This window comes from Lycium barbarum, chromosome 12, assembly GCF_019175385.1.
Source record: "Lycium barbarum isolate Lr01 chromosome 12, ASM1917538v2, whole genome shotgun sequence".
Taxonomy (NCBI): Eukaryota; Viridiplantae; Streptophyta; class Magnoliopsida; order Solanales; family Solanaceae; genus Lycium; species Lycium barbarum.
In genome coordinates, this window is record NC_083348.1 from 69,777,189 (window position 1) to 69,789,544 (window position 12,356).

Here is a 12,356-nt window from a genome sequence, read left to right on the forward strand (position 1 = left end):
TTCGATGTCGGAGTTCCTGCAGAGTGATAAAAGTATACTCAGATCGTCGATATGGTCGTCTATCTGTATACGGTAAAAACCGGATATATGCAAAACCGGTGACACCGGAGCCAAGGGTAAGGTCAAATGAGCACGAGTATAATTAGTCTTTTCTTCAGACCGGGGGATTACACCAAATGTGGCTGATCCGAGAAAAGAGAAGTAAATCTGTTAGTCCGGTGTATCTGAACCAAACTCTGCGTTGCTGTTAGTCCGGTTAACCAGCTGCGGAACCGCCACGCGTCAAGACCGTTCTGCCATTTTGTACTGACAACCGTACGGGTGTCAGACCGTACGGTCCTATCTTATCCTTTTAGGGTTTCTTTATTCCAAAAGGGTTTTGTGTAGTATAAAAGGCCCATGAGGCAAAACTATAAATAGAGGATATTTCCCTACTTTTATGGGTTAGTTTTTTGAGATCTACAACATTGTAATAGAAAGTATATATATATATATATATATTAAAGCGCTCTCTTTCTCTGTTTTGGTCTGGATCAGTGGCGTTTTATTTATGCTTATTCATCCAACATAGTTTAGCTTAATCATAAATATCTACATCTTTATTCAAGTCATCAACGCATATATTCACATACAAATACTATTGCACATGGATCCATACGTAACCCACATCCAACCCAAAAAAGATTAAAGTTCATTCACATATCCTATATCTCACTTATAAATTCAATTGATTACCTAAATTCGGGGTAAACAATGTTGGAAGTGAACTAAGGCTATGCTTTAATGGGATCATAAAATCGGCTGTTTGTGCACTTTCCCCATTTCTTCATGTTTGGGTCAGAATTGACATCACTCTAGTATTACAGTAAATGACGTGGGGCGTGTCCAAAGTATCGGATCTTGAATTTTGGCTCCCGTTTGATAAAAATTTTTAAAAAAATGACTTAACTTGAAAAGTCCCTCCGAAGAACTTCTGCTGCCCATCATAAGTTTATAGTCACTTGAGCAGGTTCACTATTTAAAATATAAAAAAGACTTAAATATGTCACTGAACTATCGGAAACGACTTATTTATGTCGCTTGTCAATAGTTTGGCTCATTATGCCATAGCCATTACCAAAATGACTCATCTGTGCCATCGCCGTTACCCAAATGGCTTATTCATGCCCTTTTTTAATAACATTGATTTTATAATACCATATATGACATGTGGCCTCCAACTAGAGGTCCACATTGTTTAAATAAACTGGTTCAATTTTAAATCCCAAATTAATAAAAAAAAAAACTGACCCAAATTAATGAAAAATGACACGAATGAGCCATTTTGGTTATGGAGATGACATCAATGAGCCAAACTATTGACGAGTGGCATAGATGAGCCATTTCCGATAGTTCGATGGCATATTTGAGCCTTTTCCGTTTAAAATATCCTGAACTTCTTCTTTATAGGCAAAAGATAGAACTTATGCCTTATAGATGACAAAAAAATTGCTTAAGTAGCCTATCGGACATAAGTTTTAGCTTTTGCCTGTGAGGAAAAACCTGTAGAATTAATTGAGCAGGTTCTCGTTTTTAAATATCCTTTATTGTCATCACGCATAAATTTTAATTTTTGTATATGAGACAAAATTTGTGATCAATTAAGCAAATTCACTATCTTCCAATATACTCAACTTTTACCTTATAAATAAAATAAAACTAATTTATGTCCCCAATTTTATACTGGTCCATAATTTATGCTCGATGGTAAACAAAAATTTTGCCTACATAATCTTCTTCAGCAGAGGCAACCCTTGTGGAGATCATTTGTGAACTTTAACCCTTAACCCCTAGTATAGTACACACACTTTAGTCATCACCATTAAGGGTTGTTCCATTTTATAGTTCTCTACTCAGTATAGTTTCACCAAGCACTATAAGCATGATATCAATTCAAAGACTTCGTTTCCTTTCTTCACCATCCTTTCTCTCACGTTTCACTCCTAATTCTTTGCCTTTCACATCATCATCTTCTTCTCCTAATGCCCAAATAGAAGCAACCACTTCTCTAACCCAAGAATAACTTACACAAATCAATCTACTAATCCCACGTTTATTTTCTTCAAATCACCTCAAAGAAGCTGCTAATCTCATATCAACAACTTTTCTCACAAACCCTTCTTTAGAATCACTCTCTATTTCCATTTTCGTTCACAGACTCTCTCTTGAACATGACCTTACACAATCCATGTACTTCCTTAACAGCCTCAAGTACACCCAAAGACTCAATCTTTTTTATTACCCATTTGTAAAATGTTGGTTTCTTTGTATTTTTGAGAAAGAGAGGCTAAGAAAGCTTTAAAGATTTTTCATTGGGTGTCAAGGCCTGATTTTCCTTATGTTGTGGATTATGGATTGTGTGTTGTTTTTGTAAATGGGTTTTGCAAGAATGATATGGTTGTTGAGGGGTTGAAGGTTTTGAGGGTGATGGTGTTTGGGAATTTGAAGGTTGGGGGTGAGGTTAGCCTTAACATATCTTCGTCGTTCACTTAACGACTCATCTTATATCCTCCGAAGCCTTTTGATCGACAATAAGGATAATAGAACCTTTGGTTAATATCATGAAAGGACTTAGTTTCATTTCTAAGCTAACAACTCGTCTATAGGGATTCAACAACATTTCCCCTAAAACTGTCGCTTCCTCCGATCCCAAACCACAACAACAACAACCAAAACAACATCAATAACATCATTAACAATACCATTATTCAACACGACCAGCGACAAGCTCGGATTGGAACCCATTTAAGCCCTTATACCCCTCTTTTATCTTGATTTCAACATGACAACATAATTAACATGGTAACCAACATAGTCATGAAATTTTTCAGCCTTATATCCATCATAGATAACTAGAACATAGTCCAACAATTTCGTAACAACAACAGAAGCAACCTTCATATAGTTTTATGACTTCTTCTTCTTCTTCTTCTTCTTCAACTCACTTAAATATACTTAGATAAACTTAAGCACAACCAAGAACATGATTTAATTACCCTTATAAATCAAGAACAACTTGATATCCAAGTATTCTTTCACCTAAAATCACCCTCAACACCACAACAACTTCATATAAGAGTCACCTTTTACCTTCTGCTAACTTTTGGTGTTGAACTTGGGTATGAACACTTGATTTCACCTTTAGATCTTAAAGAACTGCTAAAGGGATTTGTGATGGGTGTGGGGACGATGTTTGGGTAGAAAATGATGAGAAATAAGCCCTCAATTCATTTTATAAAAAGTTAAATCGGCCACCGCCTATGTGGGTCTTAAAGGGAGCTGCTTGCGCAGTCTAGCGAAAATGCGAATATCTATCTACTTGACGTCGTATCGACGAACGATTTAATGCGTTGGAAACTAGACTCGTAGAACTTCAATTTAGTGGGTGGATCACCTTGTAAATCCAAGTAGATTGGGAGAAAAGCTCAGTGACACCTGACCCAATTTTCAGCAAACTTATGAACGTAACTTGTGACGACTTTTGTCGACTTTCGTTTTTCAAATCCCTTGACTTCAAAACTTAACATACAACTATTACACGATTCAAATACCTCATAACATGACCTTCTTAGTATGTTAAGCACTCCTAGTATTACCCCAAAAGTACGGCTTATAACATTCTCAATCTTGTCGATTTCCGACGAAACTTATTTTTTTCGATTCGTTTAACTTCTAAACCTTCCAACCCTCTTGGTACTTGCTGATCGTGATCTTAAATCTTTGTAACCTCCAAGGTATCATGGTTAACTTACTTTATATAATTTCAAAGATGATCTCATTTTCAAGGTTACATCAATTGATTTACGACCTACGTGACGTATGAAAATGCGGGATGTGACAAAACATATCATTTAATCATATTTATGCTTGAGGTTTAATCATTTAATTTTTCTTCACGAGTAATTTTATAACTTCATATGAAAATATAGAAAGTTTGACCTGCTAAGGCACCGTGATGTTGGAAGTTAACTAAGGCTATGCTTTAATGGGATCATAAAATCGGCTGTTAGATTTGTGCACTTTCCCCATTGGCAAAAGTCATAGATAGCCCCCTAAATTTTGTCACATTTTCCTCTGGGGTACCTAAACCGAGGGTTGTACCTATTGGGTACCTAAACCAGTCCGAATTTGTACCACTTAGATACTTTTTGCTGAGGTGGCAAAATGTGTGTAATGCACTTACCATAGGCGCGTGAAAGGTTATAATTTTAGTCGATTTTAAAAAAAAATCTCTTCTTCTTCGTTAGTTTTTGTCATTATTTCCTCCACCAACCCCCGCCGCCGCAGCCACCATCATTGTTGATGCCACCACCAATAATAACCAACTTTTCATCTTTTTTTTTTTAGATCAGGAAATCACCATCACCGCACCACCATCTCCTCCTCCTTTTTCTTTGAATCCAATAATTGCCCACCGTTGTTATCTTGTTTGACGGAAAATATAGAGGCCGCCACCACTTTTCTCTCTCTCTCTCTCTCTCTCTCTCTCTCTCTCTCTCTCTCTCTCTCTCTCTCTCTCTCTCTCTCGTCTGCTCGAAAATAATTAACGATAATCACAAAACAATCAGATTTAAAAATCAAACAAAGAAAAACGAAGACGGAAAAATGACGGGTTTAAAGGGACGGCAACGGCGAAGGGGAACGACAATGGGCGGCTGGTGGCGGGTGAATTTATTGGGAAAGAAGAGCTATGCTAAAAATTATAAAAAGAATTTTACAGCAAAGAAAAGAAAAGAAATAATCAAATCTAATAGAAACCAAAAAGAAAAGAAGAAGAGAGAACAAGAAATTTGATTTTTTAAGCGCATATTCCATAGTGGTAAATTGGTAGTCAACTGATCAGATTTGGCAAATACACAATTGCACAAAAGATTATTTACCATACCAAAGAGAAAAGATCGGTCTTTTTCCCCCTCTGTCTACGTTTCCCTATCTTTGAAGTCAGTTCAATAATTCTTGTCTCAAACCCTAAATTTTGTACACATTTGTTCATTGCAATTCAACTCTGTTTGGTCAATCGTGATCCTTCAAATAGGTAAAAATCTTGGCATTCCTTGCTGTAATCCATGTGGGTTAATTGTAGATTAATGATTTTTCTATCTGTGATTGTTTTTTTTCTTTTTAAATTAGTTTTTCTTTTCTCATAATTCATCCTTTAATTATTATTGGGGGCCAAAATGCCACATGTCATCTTCTAATTAACATTCTGCCACATCATCGCGAGTGCACTGCACACACTCTATAATTGTAGCTGATAGTCAAAAAAGTATCTAAGTGGTACAAATTCGGACTGATTTAGATACCCAATAGGTACAACCCTCGGTTTAGGTACCCCAGAGAAAAATGTGACAAAGTTTAGGGGGCTATTTATGACTTTTGCCTTCCCCATTTCTTCATGTTTGGGTCAAAACTGACATCACTCTAGTATAACAGTAAATGACGTGTGGTGTCTTCAAAGTGTCGGATCTTGAATTTTGGCTCCTGTTTGATAAATATTTTAAAAAAATGACTTAACTTGAAAAATCCCCTTGGAAGAAGTTCTGTTGCCCATCATTCTAGTTTTTCTATAAGGCAAAACTTATGGTCAATTGAGCAGGTTCACTATTTAAAATACGGAAAAAGCTCAAATATGCCAATGTACTATCGGAAGCGGCTCATTTATGCCACTCATCAATAGTTTGACTCATTTATGCCATCGTCATTCTAAAACGACTCATCTGTGCCATGACCATTAACCAAATGGCTAATTCATGTCATTTTTCATTAACACCGGTTTTATAATATCAGATATAACACCTGGCCTTCAACTAGAGGTCTACGTTGTTTAAATAAATCAGTCCAATTTTAAATCCCAAATTAATAAAAAATTGGATCCAAATTAATGAAAAATGGCATGAATGAGCTATTTTGATAACGGTGATGACATCAATGAGCCAAACTGTTGACGAGTGACATAGATGAGTCATTTCCAATAGTTCGATAACATATTTGAGCGTTTTCCGTTTAAAATATCCTGAACTTTTTATTTTTAGGCAAAAGTTAGAACTTATGCCCGATGAGCGACAAGCTTTGCTTACTTATGTAGCCTATCGGACATAAGTTCTAGCTTTTGCCGGTAAGGAGGTAAAACTTGTGATTAATTAAGCAGGTTTCTATTTTTAAATATCCTTTATTGCCATCCGCATAAGTTTTAATTTTTATATATAAGACAAAATTTATGATCAATTGAGCAAATTCACTGTCTGAAAATATACTAAACTTTTTGCTTATAAATAAAACTAATTTATGTCCCCAATTTTATACTGGTCCATAATTTATGCTCGATGGTAAACAAAATTTTTGCCTACATAATCTTCTTCAGCAGAGGCAACCCTTGTGGAGACCATTTGTGAACATTAACCCTTAACCCCTAGTATAGTACACACACTTTGGTCATCACCATTAATGGTTGTTCCATTTTATAGTTCTCTACTCAGTATAGTTTCACCAAGCACTATAAGCATGATATCAATTCAAAGACTTCGTTTCCTTTCTTCACCATCCTTTCTCTCACGTTTCACTCCTAATTCTTTGCCTTTCACATCTTCATTTTCTTCTTCTCCTAATGCCCAAATAGAACACACAACAAGCACAACTGCAACCCCTTCTCTAACCCAAGAAGAGATTACACAAATCAATCTACTAATCCCACGTTTATGTTCATCAAATCACCTCAAAGAAGCTGCTAATCTCATATCAACAGCTTTTCTCACAAACCCATCTTTAGAATCACTCTCTATTTCCATTTTCATTCACAGACTCTCTCTTGAACATGACCTTACACAATCCATGTACTTCCTTAACAGCCTCAAGTACACCCCAAAGACTCAATCTTTTTTATTACCCATTTGTAAAATGTTGGTTTCTTTGTATTTTAAAGAAAGAGAGGCTAAGAAAGCTTTAAAGATTTTTCATTGGGTGTCAAGGCCTGATTTTCCTTGTGTTGTGGATTATGGATTGTGTGCTGTTTTTGTAAATGGGTTTTGCAAGAATGATATGGTTGTTGAGGGGTTGAAGGTTTTGAGGGTGATGGTGTTTGGGAATTTGAAAGTTGGAGGTGAGGTTAGGATGTGGGTTTATAGAAGTCTTTTGAGGGAGGCTAGGATTAAGGAGGCTCAAGAACTGAATGAAGCTTTGAAGTGTGTTGAGAATGGAGATAAGGGAAATGATGAAGTGGTTGATTTGTTGGATAGTATAATCTCAAATTGGATTGAATAGAGGGTATAATGTAACTCATTTGGGTTAATGACGACTATCCGTGGCTAATGCTATTAGGTGTTGTACTTGTGCTACCTTCTTTCTTGTATGAGAAGACTAAAATGAACTTGTAGTTCAATCAACTGGTGTTTATATTGTGGAGAATATCAACTTGTAGTTTAATCAACTAGTGTTTATTGCTTCAATCCCAATTCTAAGAGCCCGTTTGGATTGGCTTATAAGTTGCCTATAAGCTGTTTTCAGTTTTTTTGAGTGTTTAACTGGTCAGCTTAAAACCATTTTGTGCTTAAAATAAGTTCAAAAAATTAATTGGGCCCATTTGGCTTAGCTTATCTAAAGCAGCTTATGAGTTGAAAACAACTTATAAGCCAAAAAAATAAGTTGGACTACCCCCAATTTTTTTTTTTTTTTTGGCTTATAAGCTGTTTCCAGCTAATAAGCTGCTTTTTTTAAGCCCATCCAAACAGGCTCTAAGTAGATTTTAATGATAGTCATATAGTCTATTTTTTATATTTTTATATAACACTCTACATATCGTTGTTATTTTTTCCGTGCTATTGTGGATAGCTGCGTCATACTGATGCGGGTATATAGAAGTCTTCTGAGGGAAGCGAGGATTAAGGAGGCTCAAGAGTTGAATGAAGTTTTGAAGTGTATTGAAAATGAGGAAGTGGTTGCTTTTTTGCATAGTATAATCTCAAATTGGATTGAATAGAGATTAGAGAGTATAAGCTAACCAACTTGGCTAATGGCGACTATCCGTGGCTAATGCTATTTGGTGTCGTACTTGTGCTACTTTCTTTCTTGTAGGAGAAGACCAAAATGAACTGAAAAATGGGCATTTTAACAGTATTTGCATGAATGATTGTGATTGCACGTTTTAATTACGAGCTTCACTCAAGTTGGTAGTATCAAATTGTGTTCCTAGGCTTTGCATTCTTGAATTATCACCTAAGTTTGTGCAGATTTCCTTCGTTATATTGTGGGGAATTATCGACTTATTGTTTATAGCTTCAATGCCCATTCTAAGTGGTTTTAATGATGTCATATAATCTATTTTGTTTGTTCTTGCATAATACTCTACATACTTATTTTTTCTGTGCCTATCGTGGAAAGTTGTCATACTGATTTTGCTCCTCTATTTTGTTCTATTTCACTTTCTTTTTATCAGAGGTGTAATCTTTACAAAATGCTTTATGAGAATGCATTTTTGGACCTAACAGGCTTAATCTTTTACTTTTGGACTGTACATGTCTGTTTCGTCAAGCTTGGAATGGGTTAGATCCTTCAGAATCCTGTCCACTCACTGATTTTGTAGTTTTCAGTTCCATTGTTAATTAGATGCACTTATAAGTGCTTTTGAGGTTGTAAATAAGTTTGTTCAATAAGAACCTGTCTCTCTCACCACCATTGAATGGTTAGTGGCTAGGGGTGTATGATGCTGGGTGTTTTAAGCAGCAGCACAAGATAGCAGAAATATGCTACAAAGTCTTCATATCGATTATCGTCTCTAAATGTTTGAGTGGTAGTGACTTATCTCATAAGATCAAGATAATGGAACACGATTTTGAATATTGTGGATAAAGGTGGATAATGGGTAATACATAAAGATGTAGGCAAGCACAGAAATATGTATAGTTGGTTTGAAATTATTTACAGGAAAATCAGTAGAAGAGTATGTTTACAAAGCTTGGAACTTGATAGGGCTTTCTTCTTCCGTGCATATTTGTGTTCATAAATATTTGCAAATTAAAGCATAAGATGGACTGGAAATTCTCTGGTTTTCAATTGAATTCAATGTGCAAAAAGTTTTTCGGAGAACCTTTGGACAGAAGCACATTTCTGATTCAAGCTTGAGTTCATGTCTTTACCGCATTCCTTTCACACTAAATTAGACCAGTGATTGTTTTTGTCATCTAGCCATATGGGACCTCACTCTGTTGAAGTTGACATGGGTGCCTCTTTGATGTGTTTTAAAGCTTGTTTCTGACATTTTATTTTTATTTTGCATAGATAAGGTATATCTTTTGTTAGTTTCTTCGTGGGGATGTGACTTAGACGGACATCACTTAGCTTATGTTAACCTTCGGTTTCTTTTGTAGTTTTAAGAACTTCTAAATATTGTTAATGAACTTGTATTTGTTGGTTACTTTATTTCCTTTTTCATGTGTTAGATTTTACAAAAAAATATGACCAGGAGGACTACTTATTTTTCCGAAGCAACGTGATTTACGAGTCAAGTTTAATTCTGGAGCACTGGTGCCTTTCTTGTTATAGGACCTCTAATTCTTTTTGTTTTTTCTTCTCTTCTTTCTCAGAGATATTTGTCTTTGGAGGATGTGGCCTAATAGTCGATGAAGTGAAGGCTAGGTTCGATTCTCAAATAGAGGCAAAATAGTTGGGTGATTTCTTCCATTTGCCTAAACCCGGGTGGTGGAGTTATCTGGTACCTACCATACAGCTAACATAGTGGAACAGTCAAGGTGCATGCAACCTAACTCCACCGTCACGGAAAAATAAAAAGAGAGAACGGGGAAAGCAGGCTTCGAGTTTGATGTGCTTTAAGGTTGCATAGTATTGTTTAAGCTTTTCAGTGTTAATAGGTCTATTTCTTATCCCTTTACTACTATCTTGACAACAATGATCAATATTATCAATAATGCACCATGAGGGTGTCCCAAGAAAAATGAAGAGATCAGCTTTTTGCATTAACGGAATGGTTACCATGATCTAGCTCTCTGCAAAAGTTTCATAGAGAAAAGCTGGTGAATGATTTGTTAAGAAGAGGAAGGAGTTACCTTTGGCTATGCTTTATCTTTTTTTTTTTTTCCCCTTCTTTTCTGGCGGATCAATTTTTGGATGCAAAATTCTTCATATCTCTTGGTGATTTGCTTCTTGTAGTGATCCACCCCTGGCATTTCATTTTATATTTTGGCCCTCAATGGAATAATAGGTTAACAGATATATTTCATTTTAGTTTCTTAGGTCGGTAAGTGTTGCATATTTGGGATTCTTCTTCTCCTGTTGGACTTATTTGCAGTATCCAAACATGAAAAGATTAAAGTTAAAAGCTATAGTAATTACTAGTTACAGTAGGGTTGTAATGTGAAACTATTCCAGGTGTGTTACTCATGTTCAGTAATAAGAGAGCGTTAAGCAATATCCCTAGTGTCTGGTGCTCAATCTAAGGGGTGACATCAATCCCTTTCTTTTAGTACAGGGTGGAGATGGTCAAAATTCTTCAGTCAGGCCACAGCAAACATTGGAGGAATTCATGATAGTTTGTTCAATGAATGCAGCATACGTGCACTGGAAGACGGTCTGAAAATCACTGCAGTTGCCCCATCATAGCTAATGTCTAATAGATGATTGCTGTCCAACATTGATATATTTATCAATCAACTAAATTGGTGGTACTAAATTAGTTGGAATGAGATGTATCAATTCTTTTATTTTTCAGATCTATAAGTTTTCAGATGATTTATCATAATCTCAGACCGACTATCCGTTGCGTAATTATATAAGCCGAGTTTCCAACTTCTATAAATATTACTCCTAGAAATAATTAATAATTTTCTTTGTAAATCCAAGAGATGAGAACTTCTCTATTACCCCTCATAGAATATCTCGATAGTAATAGAAGGGAAATTTGCAAGAGAATATCTAAGTTAGTTGTTTATGCTGAGTGTCATAAACTTTTCAATATTTGTGTGGTCAGTACTCTGCCAACATAACCCGATGAGTTTATTAATTATTGAGGAGTAAATTATACATCTTGATCGTGTTTCCGTAATTGAATTTATTCTTATGGGTTCTTAGAGAATGTTAATAAAACTTTCATCAAAATGATGGGATAAAAAGCTACTTGCGACTTGACGTGAATTTAGACATCCACCTTTTATCCTTTAAATCATTGTGAATAAATATTTTTCTTATGACAAGGGAATCGGCAATTGTGCTACCCTTTGGGTGCGCACAGGATAAACTCCGCTCCTATGCCCCACACTAGACAAGTCATGTGCAACGAGCTCGATCCAGAACGCAAATTCCTTGTTGTTGTAGGTTGGCGGTTTCGAACTTGAAACCGCTGTTACTGAAGCCTCATGCTCAACCAACCAACTAAGCCACCCTTGCGGATAACCATTGTGAATATATACATTCACCATTTTATGTCGAAACGAAATTTTTTACACAATGGAACCAAAACTGCGCACATTTTGGAAATCAATGGGGTTGATTATTCTTTATCTCCTGTTCAAATGGAAAAAGATTACCTTTTAGACTTTTTATTTCCTTTTTTATTCAATAGTAGTAATGTACTACTTAAATTTTATATATTTTTTATTTATATTTGATGGTACTTTATTATTCAATAGTAGTAGTGTACTACTTAAATTTTATATATTTTTTTACTAGTTGCGGGAGGCCCGTGCTAACTCCGGGTCTAACCTCAAAAAATTAAAATAACAATTTTAATTGAAATATATGATAACAAAATATTTATATAATATTAGTTTAGTGTCTTTACCAAAATCAACTTAATAATATTATAAGAATATTATTAAATAATAATTCAAGCGCATAAATAAAGTAATAGATTTTAAATGTGGCTCCAAAGTCTTCTAAATTATACCAACCGCAAAAAGTTACTGCTACATTGTATCCATCTCAAGTTATCCGTCATGTTATTTTTACACACCCATTAAGAAAATATTAATTTTTAGAAGTTTTACACTTTATTTATTTTTAAGATATAATACCTCTTTATTGAATATTTACTCTATTTATGTGTTATATCTCCATAATTGAGGTGTTTTGTAGTCTTCAAGAACAATTACTATTAAGCGTAAAATTAAAAAGAAGTTGTCATAAAGTTGAAAATGACAATTAATTTAAAATAACTATTTTACTAATCGCAACAAATAAATTAAGACGAAAGAATTACCAATTACTAAGATCAAAAATATTTTAAAGGGACTAAAATCTACACCATTCTCTTAAATCCGAATTTCCCAATGACTTTTTCTCCCCATTCCCTAAAAAGTTGACTATCTATTAAA

General features: G+C 35.1%; 1 protein-coding gene across 1 annotated transcript; it reads left to right on the forward strand.

Moving 5' to 3' along the window:
- The first annotated feature begins 6,348 nt into the window (after window positions 1–6,348).
- Window positions 6,349–10,025, forward strand: LOC132622535 (uncharacterized). The gene is made up of 2 exons (XM_060337142.1): window positions 6,349–7,353; window positions 9,615–10,025. Exon 1 carries the CDS (start codon window positions 6,484–6,486, stop codon window positions 7,294–7,296), a length of 813 nt encoding a protein of 270 aa, XP_060193125.1. The 5' UTR covers window positions 6,349–6,483; the 3' UTR covers window positions 7,297–7,353; window positions 9,615–10,025.
- The last annotated feature ends 2,331 nt before the right edge of the window (window positions 10,026–12,356 follow it).

What these genes read in the sequence shown, in the direction of transcription:
- LOC132622535 (XM_060337142.1), top strand. Translation starts at nt 6,484, where the DNA reads ATGGTTGTTCCATTTTATAGTTCTCTACTCAGTATAGTTTCACCAAGC.